The sequence below is a fragment of the Schistocerca serialis genome, chromosome 2, assembly GCF_023864345.2.
Source record: "Schistocerca serialis cubense isolate TAMUIC-IGC-003099 chromosome 2, iqSchSeri2.2, whole genome shotgun sequence".
Taxonomy (NCBI): domain Eukaryota; kingdom Metazoa; phylum Arthropoda; class Insecta; order Orthoptera; family Acrididae; genus Schistocerca; species Schistocerca serialis.
In genome coordinates, this window is record NC_064639.1 from 398,605,444 (window position 1) to 398,630,876 (window position 25,433).

A 25,433-nucleotide genomic window follows, 5' to 3' on the forward strand; every position below is an offset into this window, starting at 1 on the left:
CAAGAGCTGGCAACTGTTTAGGAAGTGTTGCCTCAAACATTTTACTTCTTAATCCATCATCCTTCTCCAGCCCCTGTAGATAAGGCGAGTTTTGATAGGAGAAGCCAACAATGACGCCGAGCGCTGAAGTTGGAGATTAGTGGAGGGAATTGTTGGTGGTAGTGGGTGGGGGCCGGGGCCATTGGTTAGCGCCGCAGCCCTCCCCCCTCCTTCCCTCCCTCCAGGGCCACACTTTCGCTTTCAAAAGGCGGCCGCGACCAGCGCAGTCTGCAGCACAGATCTTCGCGGACAACACTCAGGTGAGGGCCAACCACTGCGCTGCAGCGAGAACGCCTGTGGGTGGCAGCCTATAGTAGAACGCTCTACGGCAGCGTTTCTCAACCGCCCTGTCTGGCCGCTTTGGTGTGTTGCGAGATTTTTAATGTCTTAGGGGCTTTCGCAGATAAAATATCTACAACATAAAAAATTTATCGTCAAATGGTTTTTTGGAATAACCCAATTTACAAGGAATCGTCCATCGTTATACGCGACTAACACAGCGCTCGCTGCTTCGCTCATGTTTGCTTAGTAATCACAACAAAGTAATTTTAAAAACATATTTTACACCTACTGAAACATTATGTATTAAAGAGCTGCTACTTTTTCCAACGCGATTCTAGCTAAGTCGATTTACAGTAATAACTTTTAAATAGTTTTCCATGATTTAGTCCATAAATTACAACACCTTATAAACTTTTCACACTAATTAAAGCCATTGAAGATTGATCTTCTCCTAATGTACTTCTGACCAAAAACCGAAAAAAAGACAAATCGGATAAGTGCTTTATAGTTATTAGCGCCAGTGTTACACCTAGAACTGAATTGCCTTATCTTAAACAGGTATTCTTGTGCACAGTATCTCCCTTAAACGTACTTTCATACTGAAATATTTTCATGTAACTTTTCTTCCCCTGTTTCAATCCCTTCGGGGTTGCAAGTTCCAAAAGCGCTGCAATACGTACCTTTTTATTTCTGACCGAGAAGTCAAATGCTAATTTTCATAGATGCAGCTTTAAAAAATGCTTTAGCGGTTTTTTTAATAACACTTTATTTTAAAAATAAACTTCTGCCTACTACTTAACCAGATTCAAATTTTCGTAGTCCTAGCTCAAGATCGTCTTAATAGCGATATATTTTCAAAAAACCTTCAGTCCTCTATTTCACCCACTAGGGGTGGAATTTCGAAAAATCTCTTCTTAAACGACGCCTGCAGTAAAAGATTAACCCAAATTCCAAGTTTCTGTTCTTAGCGTTTTGGGCTGGGCGATAATGAGTCAAACAGTCAAGACATTCCTTTTTATATATAGAGTTTATACACATATTAATAAAAAATCTATGTTATGTACTTTACGTGTTTGCTCTTTTGCATTTAGGCAGCTCTGGGCAGATTCTAGGCAACGAGACATCTGGGAGCAGCCACGCGAGATAGAAATCGAAAAACGTCGATTCTGAATGCTTTTTGGTTACTACTTAAAGCGGGCAGACAACTCAATGTTCAATGCTTATAAAGAGAGACAGCTTATCGATATATCTCATGTAGCACAACTAAGGACCCAGCAGCTGTAGTGGCCATTTTTGTTGGGGGAGAGGCAGGGGGGAGAAATTACCCATTGAACTGAAAATAACAACACTGTTTAAGGTTATGTGCGTATGATTGAGCAGTTCTACAAATAAGAGATTAATCAGATAATGTTGCGTGTATTTTTAACGCTTGAAGAATATATTCCACGTAACTGTACATTACTAAATTGCTTCTTACTTATTACTAGTTGGCACAAGAACTTTATTGACAAGTTGTGTTTTACTATGTTTGGCGGTGCATTATTACGAACCTGCACCATGACATATGACTAACAGACTGTCTGCCTCACATTGTCAAAGTAGCTCGCCTAAAAATCGATTGCTAACATATTCTCGCGCCAAACGATGTATGCCACTCGGCGAAATATTCGGACAATCGCAATATATCCCGAAGTCTTGACAGCTGTTCATTCGAAACTGTCCACAGCCCGGGGTCTACAATATATTAGTTATAGCAAAGGTTTGTGTTGCTGCCTGTTTGCGGGGTACCGGGCTCGATCCCCGGCCGGATCGGAGATTGTGTTCGCTTGGGGACCTGGCGTTTGTGTTGGCCTAATCATTTCATCTCACCTTCTTCACAAAGACGTGCAAGTCACTGAAGTAGCCTCAAACTGAAAGTATTGCACCAGACAGCCTTACAACCCCAGACGGGATCTCCTGACCGATAATCCCATACCATCATCTCATCTGAAATAAGGTTAGCCGCAATGTAGCTCAATTATTGCTGTTTTTGCAGTCATGGCCTACGCTGCTTTCGCTGATTGTGAGTTCAGCCACAGTTGAGTTTTTACTGTATAGCATGTGTATTTACTATTTTTCAAAGCTTCTGTGTAAAGCTATCACGAACGTTAGAAGTTAAAAATTTTAGTTACAGTATGTATAATTATTCCACAATTACCTCAAAATCATCAGATGGAGCCTATTGTATCGCGACTGTTGCTATTACTTTCCCATCAATTCTACTTCTATAAAACAAGCTTCAAAATACTAATCACTACAGAATCAGAGGGTGTATTTTGTATTATTCCTTAATTCAAATGGCGAGTCCAACCTCCACATTATTTGTCAGAGTAGTTCGTGGTTCCGTAATAACTAAAAATTCTAGCGCAAAGTTCTTACTCAACTAGGGCCGAAACAAAACTCACGACAACACTTAATAACTAGAGAAACGAGTCGCAACCATATTGTCTCACATCGCTGATAACCAGCCAGTTAAACATTGCAACCACGAATGGCAGGTGATCCATCATCAGACTGCATGGGATTTTCATGTGATCAGTACTGATCGCTGTGATTTGCCAACACAAGTGCGATCTACGAAGTGATCGGTTGCCGATGTGGCGGATCGCTACATACGTCGCTCGCATGTGGAGTGAGCGAATAGTACTCTCACTTGACTAAACAGTGGGAAGTTAGTGTTCATTAGCAAGCAAGCAATCTTGAGAACAATATTTCAATAGGCGGAAGGTCCAACGTGAAGAGCAAAGGAAAGTGATGAAAAGTCGAAAGACTTGGTGATATTTAGGCAGTCTTCAACCAGCTAAAAAGCTATATTTGTGATCCGCCCTACTGAAGCTTTAATTTTAAATTCTGTATTTTTTTATAAGGTAGTGTAGTTTCTCTTCTAATGGGAAGAACGCAAGTACTTCATTATAATCGCCCTGAACAGTTTTCTCAGTTTATAGGTCCTCTCCGCGGTCTCGGCGTATTGCTGCTGCCTGGTACGCTAGAAGTCGCGGGTTCGAATTCAGCCTCGTACATTGGTGGGGATTTCAAATACACCATTACTTTGTGTACATAGAGGGTCAGAATTAAAATAGACAGAAATGGGCAAAAGATTGTGTGTGACTGCGTACGAATGAATAACGAGTCTAAATATTAATGTTCTTGTTGTTGGTATTGTCTTTAGGCTGAACAGTGGTTTGATACAGCTCTCCGCGTCGTCCCATCTCTACAAAACTAGTACAACCTACATCGACTTGAACTACTTACTGGAGTCAAGACGTGGTCTCTCTCTACTGTTTTTAAACCCCACACTTCCCCCATTACCAAATTAACATTCTTCTTTTATGTCTCAGGATGTTTCCTATTAATCTGCTCCTTCTTTCAGTCAAGTTGAGCCACAAATTTATTCATTCTTCATTAGTTATGCGTTGAACCCATCTAATCTTCAACATTCTTTGTTGCACTACATTTCAAATGCTTCGATTCTCGTCTTGTCTGTACTGTTTATCTACCTATTTCGTTCTCAAGTAAGGCTGCAATTCAAGAAAGACTTCCTTCTACCTCTATATTTATTAGATGCTAACGTGCCTCCCTCGTTTTCAGTGAAGTTTTACTTACTCTTGTCATTTTGCATGGTATATATTCTTTAGTTCTGCTATCGTCAATCCAGATATCAAAACTCGTCTACTATTTGTAGTGTGGAGACAACAAGAACTAATGCACTGTAAGAACCAGATGACCTAGTTGAATGGCTACTTAGCCGAAAGCTAGTTTTGATAATAATAAAAAAGTGGTTAAAGAGTCACATGATGAATGATGGGAAAATTTCAGCAGTTCTGACAGGTTATACGACCTCTGGGTATCTAGACTTGCTGCTTTATCGGATAGTGAGTGATTACGTGAATAGCTCTCAAACCGAATAGGCTGGCGCAATTGTGCACTGAACTCGCACCAGGAATTCGGATCCCCGTGGTTTTCTTACATCGATAAGTCAAATACCGAGACGTTTATTTTCAAATCGTCATGGCCTAATTCTTCCCCATGTTTGTCCTGTATTGATTATCTCTCCGTCTACTAACTGTTAAATCTTGATCTTTCTTTCTTTCTTCGTCCATTCCGTAATACCGCCAAATTAAGTAGCAAAACATCATCTCGTATTCTTGCAGTGTCAGGTAATAACTGGAGTTACCGGATAAGAAATCGTATTTTATCACACTTATTACGTTATATATTACGTATTGTAAGGATAGAACGGATAAGGTTAAAAGACGCCCGAATCGAGGAGTGTGTTATAACTGTGCCGTTGTTAACACAATATGCATTTGCTATCTGAAAGGACTCCATTGGAAATAAGTCTGCATTGTCAGGTCGTTAGCCTCAGATGATCTTTTTTTAGAATATCTGTGCAGTTGAGGGAAATGTTACTCGTTTTATCGTTTTACACGGAAGTCTCGGTACCAGAAGAAAACGTTTGATGAAACTGGATGCATGAAGGTTTTGCCCGTATCCGTCTTCAAGTGTCCACCTTGCTTTCCTTGTCAGGGCAGCAGACAATTACATGACTCTAAGCCTCACTATTCCTTCTGAGTCGCCAAGGCCTGTAGTACAGGCATGACCAGAATATTGCCCTCTTCCACGGCCGGGGTCACTAATGTACACATGAGATGGCGCTCGCTTCAGATGTTACCGATTCTAGTTCTCGGTAGTAAAAACATTTTCAGCATTAGCTTTAGGGCGGTACGGAGAGGACAGGTGATAGCGAACGGCTCTGGCCACCATACTCTGTGCGAAATCTTGGGTTAAATTCCGTATCTCCTGCAGTCTGTCATGGACTGAGGAAAAGTGACAGCGATAATGGTAATGATCTCGGCGGCCGCCTTGATGTTATTCGAGAGGGGTACGTTGTGTGCAAGCACCGTGTTTCACCCTCTCCATTCTTTCATCATCACGCGACATTACACTATACATATACCCCTTGCATTCACCTGCGCTCAACAAGTAACTTAAGACAATGCTTTAACACTTCGAGAAGGAAAAGAGGCATTGTGTGTGAAGGAAGAAAAACCTTTCCAGTTAGGTGGTTTAACTTACCCCTCGGGGGTCTACCAGCCCATCATTCCATAAGACATTGATTTTCAAACTTTCTGAGACCGTTACCTACGAGTGCAATCTGATATTAGCTAATAACCTTGCACAAGCATTATCAATATTAGCGCCTAACTAAACTTTAAAATGAAAAAGCATTTTCTTTGAACACTTTAAAATGACGAAAGATAAATGATATTTATGTAGTTTTATGGTTGTTTTATTAAACCACGAACTGATGAGTCAATGAGACAACTGATACTCCTTATTTCTAACTATCTTTTTTTTATATAGACTGACTAGATGACAAATCTGACATTACCCAGGTATACATTTTGCTAAATTTCTATGACAAACGAAAAATTTTCATTTCCATGTATTCGTGTAAACACCTTGAAATTATGAAACGGTAGTATAAAGAAATATGCATAATGTACAAATGTGTAAGTACAGTATCTAAATTAAGACACACTGTATGCAAAATACAAATCCTCTATAATGTTTACATTACTTAGAACTTTATTATAAACAATATTTCTAGTACGCACGGTGCAGCTGCTTCGAGGGTCTACAACGCGATTTTGTAAACATCTGTGTGGCAACACCTCCTCATAGCTCTATAGGCAACTATTGTTTTCGCCTACAGCCGTTGGCGTTTCGCAGCTGAAAGCTGTTAAAAGTACTGCCAGCTGTCAGGGATTTCCTTAAGTTGACTCGATGTAGAAGTGTCTTAGTAGTGAAGAATAAATGTGTTAAAACGCATAATGACGCATTTTTTCACGCGTCTCAATGTTTATGACGTCTTATCTCTTGAACTATATGTCGTACAATGACATGTTTGTGTAGCTGCATTCAGCAGCATATGTGGATACTGTCTTCAAAATTTGTTGCTAATAGAGTCAGTAATAACGAAGTAATAAACGTAAACGTTATGCACAATGCGGCAGATTTTCACGCAGCTCAGTGTTTATGACGTTATATCTCCTGAACCATGTGTGATACCATGATATAATTGTGTAGGAGCCTTTAGCGACATAAGTACACTACTGGCCATTAAAATTGCTACACCAAGAAGAAATGCAGATGATAAACAGGTATTCATTGGACAAATATATTATACTAGAACTGATATGTGATTACATTTTCCCGCAATTTGGGTGCATAGATCCTGAGAAATCAGTACCCAGAACAACCACCTCTGGCCGTAATAACGGCCTTGATACGCCTGGGCATTGAGTCAAACAGAGCCTGGATGGCATGTACAGATACAGCTGCCCATGCAGCTTCAACACGATACCACAGTTCATCAAGAGTAGTGACTGGCCTATTGTAACAAGCCAGTTGCTCGGCCACCGTTGACCAGACGATTTCAGTTGGTGAGAGATCTTGAGAATATGCTGGCTTATGTATCCAGAAAGGCCCGTCCAGGACCTGCAACATGCGGTCGTGTATTATCCTGCCGAAATGTAGGCTTTCGAAGGGATCGAATGAAGGGTAGAGCCACGAGTCGTAACATATCTGAAATGTAACGTCCACTGTTCAAAGTGCCATCAATGCGAACAAGAGGTGACCGAGACGTGTAAACAATGGCACTCCATACCATCACACCGAGTGATACGCCAGTATGGCGACGACGAATACGCCCTTCCAATGTGCATTCATCGCGATGTCGCCAAACACAGATGCGACCATCATGACGCTGTAAACAGAACCTGGATTCATCCGAAAAAATGACGTTTTGCCATTCGTGCACCCAGGTTAGTCGTTGAGTTCACCATCGCAGGCGCTCCTGTCTGTGATGCAGCGTCAAGGGTAACCGCAGCCATGGTCTCCGAGCTGATAGTCCATGCTGCTGCAAACGTCGTCGAACTGTTCGTGCAAATGGTTGTTGTCTTGCAAACGTCCCCATCTGTTGACTCAGGAATCGGGACGTGGCAGCACGATCTGTTACAGCTATGCGGATAAGATGCCTGTCATCTCGACTGCTAGTGATACGAGGCCGTTGGGATCCAGCACGGCGTACCGTATTACCCTCCTGAACCCACCGATTCCATATTCTGCTAACAGTCATTGGATCTCGACCAACGCGAGCAGCAATGTCGCGATTCGATAAACCGCAATCGCGATAGGCTACAATCTGACCTTTATCAAAGTCGGAAACGTGATGGGTACGCATTTCTCCTCCTTACACGAGGCATCGCAATAACGTTTCACCAGGCAACGCCGGTCAACTGCTGTTTGTGTATGAGAAATCGGTTGGAAACTTTCCTCATGTCAGCACGTTGTAGGTTTCGCCACCGGCTCCAACCTTGTGTGATTGCTCTGAAAAGCTAATCATTCGCATATCACAGCATCTTCTTCCTGTCGGTTAAATTTCGCGTCTGTAGCACGTCATCTTCGTGGTGTAGTCATTTTAATGGCCAGTAGTGTAATATGTATCAACGTGGGCCATGATGCGGCAGTTTGTCGCTCATCTCATTGTCTGTGGTGTTATATTTCCTTTACTGTGATAGGTAGGCATAGCGATTGTTGCCCGACAGTAAGGCGTGTGTGAACCACGTCCGGTTGAAATCGGTCCGGTGGTTTAGGGGGGGGGGGGGGGTTATGAATCACGCACACATATGTACGTCAATTTTTGTAATATTTGTGGAGGATATAGCAGTTCTCGGCCCATCGCTAGTGCTACCTTTAACTTCTTCTCAGAAAAGAATGCCAACTATCCACCTTGAGGGTAGACAGTTGTTACAAAGCATGCTTCCTCTGCACCACTCCTCTCTATAGCGACATTTGCTTCACCCACATCCTACAAGCCCATTTGTAATCGACCAAATTAAAATGTATGCACTATACTTCGGCCTACCGTTTGTAAATCATTTGATTGTTGGACTCCTTACTAGTATAAACCGAGAGACTCCAGACTGTCAATGCGTTGTGTCTGACCGCAGCAAATAATAGTAATCATAATAATACAGCGTAGGCCCTACTGCACAGTAGTTGTGTTGTGCTGTCAATTAGAAGGCATTATCATGAGATATTTAAGCATATGTGGTGCATATATCTCAATTTTACTGTCATAGGTACATGGTACAAACTTCAAAGTGTTTGTATTGTGGGTAGACTGGGTGAGGAGGTTGATGTCCATACATTCGTTTCGCTAACTTTAGTCTGCGCCACATTGCATCAGGCATTAATGTTTGTATTTGAAAAAAATTGTAACTGTTGGTAACTTGCATAATCACTGTTACATACAGTCTTAGGAAATACTGGTAGTAGTAATCGTCTTTCAAATGTAATTTAATTTCGCGACCGAAAAATAATTGAACCCTTTTCTTTTTACCCTCATAAAATTAAATTTTACCCCTCACGGGCTAATTATCGCTAGGTTGGGATCCACTGCCGTAAGACTTAATTTTTACCGCTACGCTGTCACGTATATCCCATGTTCTGTACAGTGACGTGACGTTTATTAGTCGAAACAATTTTGCACACTGACAGAGTAACGACAACAGAAAGAGGTCTGCTCTCTGCTTTAGTACACTACGCACATTTCACTACACTTTCGACGCACGCAAAGGAAAGCTTGAAGAATTGTTTATGAATGCGGACTGAGTTATTTTAGTAACGTAGTACACGTAACTTCGAATACTTTCACCAACAGCGACTGGGATACAGCGTTGTCACGCGGTTATTGCGCTAGCGATGCGGAACCGCTACCAATTCTTCCGCGAAAGTGAACTGCACTAACCGAAACGCTTCAGGCTTGACATAGCGGCTACTTATGCCTTTTATGCTAACGTATTATGACCTCTTTCGAAAAAATCTGGAGTATAGGAATCAACAAGGTTCTTGTGAAACTTTGCTCGCTCTGTTTGCCCCGTCAGAGAGCCGCAGCCATCCAAGCTGATGCCATGTTACTGACTTCCGAAAAGTATGCGATACAGTTATGCACTATCATTTAGAGAGCGAAACACAAACTAACCGAGTACAGAACCAAGTTTGTGACTGGATTCAACGACTCCCTAGCAGATAGAACTCGACACTATCTTAACGGAACCAAGTCGACAGATATAACGATAATTTTTCGAAAATCCTTGGGGAGTGTTATAAGATCATTCGTGTTTACTGCATATATAAATGTTCAGTCGGAAGCCCCAAGTAGCTTTTTGCTTTCGATGCTGTTTATACGAAGAATGCAACGCCAGAGGACTGTAACGAAGTACAGGATGACCTGCAAAAGATCTACTTTTGGTGCTGGGACTGACATTGACCCTGAACGTAAATATATATTGCACAGATTGCGCATATTGCACATAAATACCCGTAGAGATCCACTAGTTTTGGACTATACTGATGGCGGTGTATTGCTGGAAACAGTAACAACAGTAACATACCTAGGAATAACCATTTGCAGCGCCCTAAAGTGGAATGACCACACTTTATAAACCATGTAGCGTATCCGGCGTTTCCCGGGTATGCGTTTATTCCATTCTTCTATTAGTCCATCTCCTCCTTCCATGTCTCTCACTCCATCTCCACCCCCGCTCCCCACTCTCTGCCCATCTCCTTCCCCCCTTCCTCAATCTCCTTCTCCCCCTGTATCCATCTGCCTCTACCCCCTCTGTCCATTTTCTCCTCCCCTCTCTAATTCCATCTCCTCCTCCCCCTCTCTCTGTCCGTTTCCTCCTCTTCCCTTTCTCTGTCCATTTCCTCCTCCTCCATCTCTCTGCCTATTTCCTCCTCTTTCCTCTCTATGCCCATTTCCTTCTCACTCCTCTCTTTGTCTATTTCCCCCACCCCTATCTCTGTTCATCTCCTCCTCCTTCTATCTGTGCCTATTTCCTTCTTCCCCCTCATTGTCCTTCCCTGTGCAAGTTATCTTACTCACCCCGATAGAGGCGCTGGAGCTACTTACCCCTACAGTATTTTTTTTCCAGTAGTGACTAATATGTGTACCAAATTTGGCTGAAATCGTTCCATTGATTTAGGATGAGCTTTTTATCATGAAGAAGTAATAAATTAAAATGTCTTGTGTGATGCGTCAGTTTCTCACGTTGGTCATTCTTTATGACGTTATATCTCCTGTATCATGAGTCATACAATGATACACAATGAACTGACAAAAGTCATCGGATAGAGACATGCACATTATGCCACATGACGAGAATTAACAGACTTAGAACATGGAGTGTTAGTTACAGCTTGATGCATGGGACATTCCAATTTGGAAATAGTTAGGGAATTCAGTATTCTGAGATCTACAGTGTCACGAGTGTGCCGTCAGAATCAAATTTCAGGCATTACCTCTCACCGCAGACAACGCAGTGGTCGTTGGCCTTCACTTAACGACCGAGAATAGCTGCATTTGCTAGAGCTGTTAGTGGTATCAGACAAGCAACACTGCATGAAATAACCACAGAAATCAATGTGGGATGTACGATGTCCGTTAGGACAGTGCAGCAAAATTTGGCGTTAACAGACTATGACAACAGACAACCGACACGAGTGCCTTTGCTAATAGCGCAACATCGCCTGCAGAGACTTTCCTGGGCTCATGACCATACTGGTTGGACCCTAGACTACTGTAAAACTGTGGCACAGTCCAATGACACCTGATTTCAGTTGGTAAGAGCTGCTGGTATGGTTCAAATGTAGCACAGACCCCACGAAGCCATGAACACAGGTTGTCAACAAGGTACTGTGCAAGCTGGTAATGGTACTATATTGTTGTGGGCTGTGTTCAACGTAGAATGGACTGGGTCCTCAGTTATGTTCAGCTACTTGGAGACCATTTGCAGCCATTCATGGTCTTCATGTACCCAAACAACGTGGAATTTTCATGGATGATAATGTGCCATGTCACCGGGTCATGATGGCTCGTGATTGGTTTGAAGAACATTTCGAACAGTTCGAGCGAATGATCTGGCCACCCACATCACCCAACATGAATCCCATTGTACCATATTGAGTTTCTGCACTATGCCAGGCAAAACCAGGTCCAACATTACATTAGGAGGTATCCCATGACCATTCTCATCTGAGTGTATTTTTCTACAATCATTCAGGGGCATATGTGGATACCATCTGGAAAATGTGTTGCGAATAGAGTTAGTAGTAAAGAAGTAATAAATTGAAACATGCAATATGTCACAGTTTCTCATGCAACTCAGTGTGTCATACTATGATAAATTTGTGTATGCACAAGCAGCAGCAGATACGGTTACTGCCTGAAAAAACGTTGAGAAAATAATAGCTATGAAGTAATAAATTAAAACGTTTGCAGGATGCAGTAGTTTTTCACTCATTTCAGTGTTTATGATGTCTTATCTCGTAAACCAAATGCCATATAATGATGTAATTTTTCTGGTACATTTAGTGGTATATGTGAATACTGTATGCAAAAAGTGACATGAATATGGTTAGTAGCAAAAAGGCAATAAATTAAAATGTGGTGCTTCACGTACAATGAAAATATAGCAAGTGACAAAATTTTGTCCTTTCATTATTTTGTGGCGGTTGTCAGAGAGAAAAAGTGTCACATAGGTTCTAAATTATGTGTAAAGTTTTGTGCAGGTTTCTAAGTGCTCTTATTCTCAAATACTGGATGACTAAAGTAGCTATTCTCACTTCATGTGCTACACTGCTTTTTCACCCGCACCCCCAACTCTTTGATAGGTGGGTGATTTTTACCCCGACAGTGATTCTTTCCGGACAGTAAATAATATGAGTACCAAGTTTGATTGAAACTGATCTAATGGTTTAAGAGGAAATATGGAACATACTTACTTACATTCATACAAATGTACATCCATTATTATACACACAACAGAAAAAGTTTTGCTTCACCCCGGTTCCCAGAACCCCTGGAGATAAAAACGCTGACTAGGATATTGTATCACAGACACAGTCCCTTCAACTGTTCAGAGATTTCACTAAACCCACTCAAAGAAGTAAACAACCATGCATGAGCGAACCAAAGCGATGTTGTTCTGACATGGCGGAGATACAAAGAAGCAGGAACTGTTGATGACATGCCTCCCTTTTTTTGTTGTGTGTATAATAATGGATGCACATTTGTATGAATGTAAGTAAGTATGTTCCAAAGGCTACTACTGCAGTGGATGACTGATACCTACGGGTTATGGCTTCGAGGAACCCTGACAGCAATGCCACCAACGTGAATAATACTTGTCGTGCGGCCACAAGACATCATGTTATGACTCAAACTGTGTGCAATAGGCTACATGATGCACAACATCACTCCTGATATCCATGGCGAGGTCCATCTTTGCAGCCATGATATCATGCAGCACAGTACAGATGGGCCCAACAACATGCCGAATGGACCACTCAGGATTATCATCACGTTCTCTTCACCAATGAGTGTTGCATATGCCTTCAACCAGACAATTGTCAGAGGCATCGTGTTTGGAGGCACCCTGGTCAGGCTGAATGCCTAAGGCACACTGCCCAGTGAGTGCAGCAAGGTGGAGGTTCCCCACTGTTTTGGGGTGGTATTATGTGGGGCTAACGTATTCCCCTGGTGGCCATGTAAGGCGTCATAATGACTGTACAATACATTAATGCCATCCTCTGACCGATAGTGCAACAATATCGGAAGCATACTGGCACTGCATTCGTCTTCATGGGCAACAATTTGCGTCCCCATCATGCACATCTTGTGAATGACTACCTTCCGGACAATGATGTTGCTCGACTAGAGTGGCCAGCATGTTCTCCAGATACGAACCCTATTAAACATGCCTGAGACAGATTGAAAAGGGCTGCTTATGGATGATGTGACCCACCAACCACTCCAAGGGATCTATACCAAATTGCCATTGAAGTGTGGGATAATATGGACCAACTTGTGGATAGCATGCCATGATGAATACAGCCATGCATCAATGCAAGAGAACATATTACTGTGTATTAGAGGTACCAGTGTGTACACCAATCTGGACCACTGCCTCTGAAGGTCTCGCAGTTTAGTGGTACAATGCAATGTGTAGTTTTCATGGGCAATAAAAAGGGTAGATATGTTGATCTCTCTTCCAATTTTCTGTGTAGGCTCCAGAACTCTCGGCACTGAGGTGATGCAAAACTTTTTTTGATTTGCGTAAATTGTATGGACATACAGGAAGGTATAGTATTCACTGTAGTACCTAAATCACAACTCTGCAAGACTAATAGTAGTATTTCTATTACTCCTCTGACAAGCAAATGCAGAAGATACATGTTGACAGAAGTTGTGGTATTTGGAAGGAAAGAAGATTAGAGTTAATGTCTCATCAGCATCAAGCTCATTAGAGAAGGAACACAATGTCTGGTTATGAAAGGATGGAGAAGAATATTGGCCATGTGCTTTTCAAAGGAACCATTGGGGCATTTTCCTGGGGCAATGTAGGAATATCATGGAGAACTTAAATCTGGATGGTCGGATGGGGATTTGAACCATATCCTACTGACTGTGGGTCCAGTGTGCTAACCTGTATGCCATCTCGCTCGGTCATGTGATTTCGGAAGAATGAGTTACAAATCATGTTCTGACCATCTTAACTTAGATTTCTCACTATTTCCTTAAATTATTCCAAGGTGAGGCCTAGGTTTCCAGAATGAGATTTTCACTCTGCAGCGGAGTGTGCACTGATATGAAACTTCCTGGCAGATTAAAACTGTATGACGGACTGAGACTCGAACTCAGGACCTTTGCCTTTCACGGGCAAGTTCTCTACCAACTGAGCTACCCAAGCACGACTCACGCCCTGTCCTCACAGCTTTACTTCTGCCAGTACCTCATCTCCTACCTTCCAAACTTTACAAAAGCTCTCCTGCAAACCTTCGCAGAGCTAGCACTCCTGAAAGAAAGGATATTGTGGAGACATGGCTTAGCCACAGCCTGGAGGATGTTTCCAGAATGAGATTTTCACTCTGCAGTGGAGTGTGCACTGATATGAAGCTTCCTGGCAGATTAAAACTGTGTACTGGACCGAGACTCGAACTTGGGACCTTTGCCTTTCGCGGGCAAGTGCTCTACCACCTGAGCTACCCAAGCATGACTTACACCCCGGCACACAGTTATAATCTGCCAAGAAGTTTCATATCAGCGCACACTCCACTGCAGAGTGAAAATCTTATTCTGGAAACATCCCCCAGGCTGTGGCTAAGCCATGTCTTCGCAATATCCTTTCTTTCAGGAGTGCTAGTTCTCCAAGGTTCGCAGGAGAGCTTCTGCAAAGTTTGGAAGGTAGGAGACAAGGTGCTGGCAGAAGTAAAGCTGTAAGGATGGGGTGTGAGTCATGCTAGGATAGCTCAGTTGGTAGAGCACTTTCTCGCGAAAGGCAAAGGTCCTGAGTTTGAGTCTCGGTCCGGCACACAGTTTTAATCCTTGGGGGATGTTAGATATTACTACTGTAGTGCTCAATGACTTTCTGTCAAATACTATGGACTGTGACCTTTCTGATCACAAATCTAGCTGCAACACCTGTCAATCGCACTCATTTCTACATGAGAATAAAGAGCTATTTGTGTTTCACCAGAACAATATTTTCTGAATCTGTGTTGGCTGTTTGTCAATAATTCATTTCCCATGTGTTATTCATAATGTTCAAGCACAGTACATGCTCCAAAATCCTAATGCATATTGATGTTAACAACCTAATTATCTCCTAAATGCCCACTTTCCACGTAGGCAAATGGCCTGAAGTTCACCAAATGCATGGCCCCCACATTCACTGGATCTGATGCTTTTTGATTTTTGTTTTTGGGATATCTTGAAGGGTACCTTGTTTGTTCCAACCTTATCAGCCTCTCTACGAGAGCTCAGAGCTAGAATCTGCCTCACAATTGAACACGTCACAGCTGACATGCTGCAGCAAGTTTGGCAAGAAATTGGCCTCAGATGGCATATGTGTCACACACTCAGTGGATCTCACTTTTAACCTGTTTAGGTATATGGTAAAAAAAAATTGATATGTTTTGCTATAATATGACATTAAAACCATGTCTGTAAGTTAAATTAATAAATCAATATGAGTTTTCAAAGTTGTAAAGTCCTTTTTGATATCAGAATGAGATTTTCACTCTGCAGCACAGTGTGCTGACGTGGAACTTCCTTGTCGATTAAAACTGTGTGCCAGATCAAGACTCGAACTCGGCACCATTGCCTTTCCTGGGCAAATGCTCTACTGAATGAGCTATCCAAGCATGACTCATGACCCATCCTCAAAGCTTTACATCTGCCAGTATCTCTTTTCCTACCTTCTAAACTCCACCGAAGCTCCCCTGTGAAACTAGCAAAACTAGATCTCACAGAAGAAAGGATATTGCAGAGACATGGCTTAGCCATAGCCAGGAGGATGTTTCCAGAATGAGATTTTCACTCTGCAGCAGAGTGTGCAGAGATATGAAAGTTCCTGATAGATTAAAAATGTGTGCCAGACCAAGATTCATACTTTGAACTGTTGCCTTTTGTGGGCAAGTTCTCTATCGACTGAGCTATGCAAGCGTGACTCACAATGTGTCCTCACAACTTTACTTCCACATGTATCTCATCTCCTACCTTTCTAACTTCACCAAAGCTAATTTGCAAGACTAGCACTCCTGAAAGAAAGGATATTGCGGAGGCAGGGTTTAGCCACAGCCTAAGGGATATATCCTGGATAAGATTTTCACTCTGCAGCTGAGTATGCATGATATGAAACTTCCTGGCAGATTAGAAAGAGTTGTTTTTCAGAAGAGGTAAATGCTTTTTTGACCTTAGTAGCAGTTCCCCAGGGCATTATGCTAGATGACAGTACTGAGTAAAAGTATGTAAAATATGTAAGAAAAATGGTCTTCTTAAACTAAACTTGCATCCTGTCCAGTCAAACAGACAGATATATCAACTCAGTGTCAGTTTCACAATAATCAGAATATGTAATGGGCATTTACTAGTAGCATGTGTTCCCAGAGCCATTTGTTGTGAAATCTAACAACTATTTCACTATTCAACACAACACTAACATGAGTAATACCTCCCCCCTCCATGATGCTCATTCCCAGTCCAACTCTTGCACGCCCCCAAACCCCTAGACCAGATCTTGGTATGCTACCGAGTGAGATGGCACAGTAGTTAGCAAACTGGACTCGCATTCTGGAGGACTACAGTGCAAATCCACATCCAGCCATCCTGATTTAGGTTTCCCGTGATTTCTCTAATTCACTTCAGGCAAACGGCGGGATGATTACCTTTAAAAGTCATGGCTGGCTTCCTTCCCAATTCTTCCCTAATCTGATGGGACCAATGACCTCACTGTTTGGTCCCTTCTCCCACATTAATCAGCCAACCAACCAATATGGGTACACTCTTGCTTTGTAAGATTAAGGTTTAACTGTTTGTTATGAACCAGTCACAAGCTTGTTCCCTTGTTCTTCTGGCTGTGTCTGTTATGAATGTGTTTTGACCTGATATTGATGTATTAGTGTCATCAGAAAACATCAGAGTTTTTGAAGAACCTTCTGATGTTGCAGAAGAATCATTTATTTAGTTAAAAATGACAGTGGGCCAAGTGTCAGATCTTGTGGGACACCTTAATATTTTCCCCATTTCACATTTATTCATATTTATGTTGTACCATTTGTTACTGTGACCTTGTGTCTTCTGTTGTTGAGACACAATTCCATCCATTAAAGGGGAATGGTACTGACAACATACAATTTTAGTTGCCCTGGTAGAATTTCATGATCTACGCAATCAAAGGACTTGGCAAGAACACACAAATTGCCAAAACAGTAGTTTTTCTTATTTATTTCTACTAGAAATACATTTGTGAGACCATATTGCTTTCTCTATAGAATGCTTTTATGCAAGTTAAACTAAGTTGTGACTAAGATGTACTCAGAGAAGCAGTTTAATACTTCTTTTAAAGTCAGCTTCTGAAAAATTTTTGAGAACATGAGAAGAGAAAGATTTTATAAGTAGAGGATCACTTATTTGTCTCCAGTTTTACAAAGAAGGTTCCCCTCTATGCTTCAGTCTTTCAGGATATACACCTAGATTAATTAACTGACTACAAAAATGGGTACTACCAAATCAGCACAATATTTGAGTAATTTTGTTTTTAAGTTGCAACAAAATGCTGTTGAAAACTAGTTTTGAACTTTTTTTGACATTCTTGACCTGCCTCATATGCATTTTTAAAGTAACCTTTGTCTAATGCCTTTGCCCATCTTCATGTAAAAGAAAGGCAATGGACTTGCCGCAGTGGATACACCGGTTCCCGTCAGATCACCGAAGTTAAACGCTGTCGGGTGTGGCCGGCACTTGGGTCGGTGACCATCCGGGCTGCCATGTGCTGTTGCCATTTTTCGGGGTGCAGTCAGCCTCGTGATGCCAACTGAGGAGCTACTCGACTGAATAGTAGCAGCTCTAGTCAAAGAAAACCATCATAACAACTGGGAGAGCGGCGTGCTGACCACATGCCCCTCCTATCCACATCCTCAGCTGAGGATGACATGGCAGTCTGATGTTCCCAATGGGCCACTTGTGGCCTGAAGATGGAGTGCTTATGTAAAAGAAAGCTGTGTCTTTATGTTGAGTCATATTGAGTGTTTAAAACTTAGTCAACAATGAAGATCTTCCCATCAATTAAAGAATTCACTGGTGTCCATACATAAATAAGATTCCATGCCTGCAGATATGTGATAACAGCATGACAAGTAGCAATTGTTGCTCTTGAAATATCTCTGTCTTGAGCAACTAGATAACTGCTATTCTTCAGAAGCTATTAGTACCACTATCATTTGCCAGAAGGGAATAGGAAGAATATGTGGTGCATTGGGAAGTACCTTCTGTCATGCACTTTACAATGGTTTGTAAAGTATAGATGTAGACATATAAAATGAATAACAGAACATTATTCATCCATGGTGACTATTGCAATTGGAAAGCCATCATTACACTGTATCTTTTATAGTGTTTGTTCATCTGCATGATACTGTCTCCTTCTGACTGTGTGTCACACTATTAGGAAAACGCCTGGCATTTTACAGGCTGCAGGTGCAATTTTAGGGTTATTTTATGAAACATCTAAAGTTTTCATTTGACCTACCATCACATCTGATGTATCCAATGAAGGTGGCACATGAGAAACACCCAGGTATAAAATGAATATGAAGTTTATTGTAACACACAAAAACATTATTCTCTAATGGGAATCAGTTTGGAACACAATAATTGGAATGAAGTCGCTTCTTGAATACTGAAAGTACAATAACAATCTCTGAAAGGTAAAGGCCTGAAAATGCCACAGTAAATTGAAAGTTCCAGAATCTAAGCACACCACAATCAAAGTCTGGAAGGGACATGCAAAAGTTAAATTCCTAAAGTTAAAGTCCAGCATATTGCTAATGAGAAACAAAGATAAACATTACAAAGTCCAATTGCTGATCATGGCACTTTAGTGCAGTGGCCATGAATGGTGCAGGTCCATAGCTGGCTGCTCTGGAAGATGAAGATTGGTGTGGATGGAGGCATTGCCATAGAGTGAGATCCCATTTGTGGCAATACTTTTGCAATTGGCATCTGCCCCAGGAAACTCACTCAGAGCTTACTGGTGAAGTGTAGGGCAGAGTGCCAGCCTCAATACTGCCTAGGCAACAGGATACTTCAGATACTACTTTCAATCACATGGCTCGTGGAGGAGATAAGGTTCACAGGTCCAGTAACCCCTCATAGCACTTGGGTTTGTCATGCCTGGTGGTTCAGCAGAGTGTAGCCATCCTTTGTCTGTCATCTGAAGAGCTGTTCCCTGTGAAGTCTGTGTTGTTGGTTTCTGGATGAGTAGGCACAAAGACTTGCCACAGTATTCCCCCCTTCCCCCTCCATCCTGCCCCCCCCCCCCCCCATATGGGAGGAAATGTGGTAGCACATCTCCATGTCTCTGAAATGGGCTGAGTTCCCATTGGTGGCTGGGGCAGCTGAGGTCTACCTCCATCAGCGTTGGCACTGGTATGGCATGTGGGGCAGCTAAGTGCCCATTCAGGGACTGGCCACAGACTGGAACTGAGATAGGCCAGCAGTGTCTGGGATGGGTACTGTGGACAATTCCGCCTCTGAAACAGAAGATGATGACAGATTAACAGACCCAGGAAAAGGACCACAAAGAGGCCACAATTGCTTAATGTGTTTACAACATACTGTGTCATCTTGAATGTCTCTTTGGCCATGGCCTGATCAAGAAGATTGGAAATGACTGCAAGAAACCAATGCTGACATTCTTTGTTTTGAAGAGAAGTACCCACACAAGTTGTTAGAGACAGAAACAGTGGTGGCTGGACCACTGAGAGGAGGGGTGGGTGCAGGTGGGATGTATGACAGATAACTGCAACCAATGTAGTTGGCTGTGGAGTTTTTCTCTGGTGTTGACCTGTCCTGGGGAATAGAACAATAAGGATCCAGAAAGAGCATAAGGACCTCATGAGGTGCAGTATGTATCAACACTATACCACTTGCTTCACAGAAAGCAAAGATTCCATGAAAGCAAATTGAGGGCCATTATTTGTGACAATAGTTTCTGGGAGCACTCCAATTGAAAAGAAATTGAGATAGGGTTTGAGTGGTGTGCCCTGGATATATGGTAGACATGTGAGAGACACAGCAAGCATCTATGGCAATTAACCTGGGTTATCTCAGAAAGGAATCCACAAAATCCATGTGTACAGTAGCCCCGACCAGGTGGCAGAAGGGCCTGGCCAAGGGAAAAAAAATCTTGGAGGGGTAGCCTGCTTGCACTGCCTGCAGGAGGCAACCATGTGGGTGATCGCTGTGTCCATGCTCTGCCAGTAGACACAATGGCAGGCCAGGCACTTTGTCAGCACAACTTCCCATTGCCAGATTTGCACGAGAGACAAGATACACTGCTGAAGGGCCACTCGGATCATAACCCTGGTCCATCCATTTTCCCCCTGGAGCTAGAGCATATCATTGAAGATGGAGAGCTCAATCAAACAATACAAGTAGGCCTGGACCTCTGGATGTTGCAGCTGCTTGCAGTCTGGTGGCCAACCATGTAGCACCAGGCAGAATACCTCATTAAGCACTGGGTCCTTGGCAGTGTGGCATGCGACAAGGTTGGCGTCAAACTTCAGCAACCTCAGCAGTGACTTCCATGTGGAAGCAGACTGTGGGATTGATGTGAAAGGCCGGGTCCTGGCCCAAAGGCATGAGGAGATCAGCATTAGCACACTTGAAAGAAATAGAGCCTGGCATTGAAGGCAGCATTCCATATTGGCTGGAATATTTGCTGACACCTTGAAATGAGGGAGTAAGTACTTGTGGTCTGTGAACAGCATGAAATGGCGGCCATGGACATAGTCATGGAACCTTTTTTGAGCCAAATTTGAGCCCTAGAGCTTCTTTTTCTATCCAACTGGAGTTATCCTCTGCAGCAGAGAGACTCTTAGACACAAATGCAATTGGCCACTCCCATCAGTCACATATGAAAGGACCACCCCAACCCATTGTCTGATGCTTCTGCTTCCAATATTGGAGGCTTGGAAGGGTCTTTTTCTGTCAGGCATGTGGGGGTGGAGGAGGGCACATATCAAGTTCTGGAAGGCTTTATCACATGCCAGTGTCTCATGACAGTGAACATTTTTGCATAAGAGGTGGTGTAATGGTTCTGCAACTGCTCATTGGAGCATTGTGACCTCTGCCTTGGGAACAGGAAAAGTGTCTATGACTCACTGGGCATTAATGGTTGTCTTGAAGTCCCTGCAAATGCAAAACGTGCTGTTTGATTTCTCTGCAAAGTCGATGGGGATGGCCCTTCAGCTGTTGGAAACAGGAGAGAGAATACCCTCATCCTGAAACAACTGTATCTGCAGTCGAAGATTGGCTCTGAGTGCAAAGGGAACATTTCTGATTTTGAAGAACTTTTGTGCTGCTGATTGTAGAAGAGCCACATGTGCCTCAAAATCTTTGACAACTGAGGAGGGTTGCATGAACACTGAACTTAACTTAGAAAAGAACTGTTCTAGGTGGGGTTTGGCAACCAGCAGCTTGACAGTATTGTGTATTTCTAAGCCAAGAAAATTGAACAGATCCAGGCCCAAGAGACTGATTGCTCCCAGAGTGTCAACAACCAAACCCTGGCGGTGAGGGCAGTTGAATGGTACTGAACTTGGGCTGTAAATTGGGCATTGACTTCAATGATGTAACTGCTATAAATACACAGCGGAGTGTTAAAATGTTGAAGGGGAGAGGACATCACACGATAATAATATTGCCAATTTATGATGGTCGCAGAGGACCCTGTATCTATCTGCAGATTGATGAGTGCATTTTTGATGGCTACCATTAGCAATGGAGATTCCTCTGAGTGTAGGAGCACAGACTGAGAGTACGATACATCTGTGAACAGATCCACCCCGTGATCCATCTTTGCATCCACTCACAAGAGGTGCATTAGCATGCTGGTAGGAGCACAGGTGTCTCTAATGACTAATAAAATGCTAGCTACAGAAATAGACCTGTTGATGGTGGCATCTGGCTGCTGAGTTTTTGCCTGAATTGTGTGAATCTGACCCAGGTGGGAGAGGGGGGGGGGGGGGGGAGTATGACTGGGGCTGAGGGCAACATGTTTATTGGGTGGTGAACACTTGTGATGGGGCATGCAGGGTGGATGATGATCTGAGAGACTGTTCAAAAGCTCTGACAATGTGGAGTCTTGTTTGTAAAGAAGGGTCTTTCAGTTTAAAGAGATCCATGTGCAGTCCCACATAAGGAGCATGCATGAAAATCACGTTCCAGACCAAGAAAGCCACATTCGATTACTGACACTGAGGATTACTACACTGGAAATGGCAGTCATGAGATAAACCATAGAAACGGGTGTTCCATTCCCAGTAAGACAGTTCATTAAATTTATGGTAGCTGGAAAACTTGGGGCAAGCTGCTGCCACATGCACGTGGGAGTCAAAGTATTCTAACAAACTTGATTTCAGCCTGCCTTAGGGCAGAGTGTGGGGTTCCACTTCTGGGTTAAGTTGTTGCAGGAGGTGGTAAATGTCTGGGCTCTTGTATGCCAGAAAGAAGGCACACTGCTGCAGATCACCTGTGATGCTGTGGGCTAGGAAGTGCTGTTCCATGTGTGCAACATAGTGTGCCCACAGACTGACCTTCCTGGTGAACTGCTAGAACAGGGGGGGGGGGGGGGGGGCGGCACCATCCAGAAGCTTTGACCATGGAGTTGATGTGTGGGGGGGGGGGGGGGGGGGGGCGTTAGAGAGGTCTGTAGGTGACATGGAAAAGGCAGGTTGCAGGTCATGAGAGTGCTGCTTCTACTAGAACATTAACATCACACAGTCAGAGACATCTACTGGTTCCATCATGAGAGTAAGTCTACTACTGGAAAGTGGAAGAAGACACACAAAAACAATGTCTACATGGGTCAGAGGAAATATGAGAGACACTGGCTTGGGGCAGGAAGAAGAAGGAGAAGAGAAGGAACCTCATCGCAGACAATGTGTCCACTGAAGGCAGCATAGATGAAACCAAGTCACTTCTTTAATACTGGGAGAACAATAATAATCTCTGAAGCCTGAAGATCTGAAAATGTTACAGTAAACTGAAAGTTCCAAAATCTAGCGAGTATACACAAAGAGTGCCACAATCAAAGCCCCAGGAGGACAAACAATAATTAAAGTTCCTAGGGACATGAAAGTTTAAGATCAGCATATTGCCAATGAAAATAAAGACAAATATAACAGAGTCCAACTGCTGGCATGGCACTGGAGGCCATGTCTCTTTGGTGTAGAGGTTAGGAATGGTGTAGGTCCATAGCTGGCAGCTCTGGGAGGCAAAGGCTAACATGGACAGTGTTGGTGTCATAGCAGTGGCTCCAGAGTGAGATCCTGTTTCTGTGAAAGCTTTTGCAATCAGTGCCTGGCCCATGAAACTCAACTACTGGTAGAGAGTAGCCCAGGCACTGACCTAAATACTGCCTGGGTGCCAGTACACTGCAGGCACTACTTTCAGGCATGCAGCCCATGGAGGAAAAAAGGTTTGTGGGGTGAGTGACCTCTGGTGGTGCTTGAGTTGCCACTTGGTGGTCACATGATATGCAGTCATTCCTTGTCTGTCATCTGAGGAGCTGTCCCCTATGAAGTCTGTGCCTGCATAATCCATCTGGGTTGTTGGTTGCTGGCTGAGTGGGTGCAAGACCTCGATACAGCAGTATCTATGTGCACAACAATTTCTGTTGTCATTATTTACTGCAAAAGTTTGTAATAATTACATAATTATAACATTACCAATGTATGCATAACACAGTCATGAACATATTCTCTCAATATTCATTCTCATCACAAATGGACTTCTCAATATCCTCCTGCACCCTTGTACAGAAATAAATAAATGGGCCAACAAATAGATCAAATCAAATCACTTACTTTGTTTTGCCTCGCACCTGTGGAATTACTTGCTAAAGCGATTGAAAAAAATTGTCTTTCTTGCAGATTATATATATGTATGTTACATACTCTATCACTGCATTACTAACCATTCCCCATAACTGTGCTATTGTACATGTAACCATTTTGATATGAAACTGACAGTGAGCAAACACCTTGTTTCAGAATGAAGGCATTTATTTTGCTGGGAGTAATATGCTTGGTTGCACTGATGCACCATGCGGCTGGCTACAGCAGTGGTGCACCCACCGATGCTTGTGAAGATCTTGTGCCACAACACAGAGTACCAGCTCAGAAAGACCCCTGTCCCTATGTTATCACTGTCAGTAAGAGGGAAATTAAAGTAGGTGAGCCGATTAAGGTCACCATCACTGGTAAAAAAGGTGAAAAGTTCAAAGGATTTATGTGTCAGGCACATGAGAAAGGCCGAGTGGGTGACTTCCAAGAAGCTGATGGAGTCCAGATTGTTAACTGTAGCTCAGGAAAGCAGGTAAGGACTTTACTCAAGAAATAATTTATTGTACAATGAGCACTAGAAATAATTCTGAAATTTGATAATATCATTGCTCTTAGGTGTGGGAATGGGGGTGATGGCTGCTGTGTTTTAATGGACCTCACTGATAAATGACATATTAATGTACACCTGGAGCTGCACTTTGAAAGTATTTATTTTCAAGTTCAGTATTCAGGCACATCATCTGTGAAATGGTTTTTATTGTTTCACAGTAACAACATGTACACATGACAATCTGTGTACCACAAAGATTCACATGATGTTTAATGGACATAAAGATTGTATACTTGACAGACATGTCAGATGATGTAGATGCACACAGTATGTGTCAATGATGAAAAGCTATATACCCAAATACCAGTCTGGCATATAAATACTTCTGAACTGCACCTCATGATGCACATCAAGATGTCATTTATCAAGCTACAAAGTACTTAACATGCAAGTTCTGGGCCTCATTGATGGACAACAAGGCCTTTTCAGATCTGCATGAAGAGCTGACTTTCAGAGATGGGGGTGGCATTTGAAAGTTATACACCAAGGTTGTAGCAGATCTCCACCTTTGCCCAGAATTATGTTGGAGTTGACAAACTTTAAGAAGTAATGCAGTCCTGATATAACTTTTAAGTTCGTATTTTATTAATATTAAAAAGGAAAACACTTCTGAAAGTCCTGCAAAATTATATTTCTTTGTTCATGAACTGGCTTTCATCTCCTCAGGCCATCTTCAGAGAAACAACTGCACATTGCAAACATAGATAAACATGTTGTGCGTCTTACACAGACATTATTTGAACAGAAGACACAAAAATGACAAAATGTTTACACAGGAAAACATTGCAGCAATTACTTCAACTAAAAAAAGGGGTTAAACAAAGTTTTTATAAGGAGATACATTCAATAAATAATGAGAAATAAGATGAATGCACAGTTTGACTCTAGTATTTGTAACAAAAACTTAATTTAACAAAGGGGAAATGGAAAATGAGTCTGTTCATTTAATACTAGGCTGGCATTCTTTGTCATGTGTTTCTTGATT

At 42.5% G+C, this 25,433-nt stretch overlaps 1 protein-coding gene across 1 annotated transcript in view; it reads left to right on the forward strand.

Moving 5' to 3' along the window:
• Positions 1–257: 257 nt before the first annotated feature.
• Positions 258–25,433, forward strand: part of LOC126455569 (putative defense protein Hdd11) — a 49,673-nt gene continuing 24,497 nt past the window's right edge. The window contains exons 1-2 of the mRNA XM_050091324.1: positions 258–299; positions 24,046–24,370. Of these exons, the coding sequence (XP_049947281.1) occupies positions 24,047–24,370 (324 nt within the window). The 5' untranslated portion in view covers positions 258–299; position 24,046. The remainder of the gene's footprint in view (positions 300–24,045; positions 24,371–25,433) is intronic.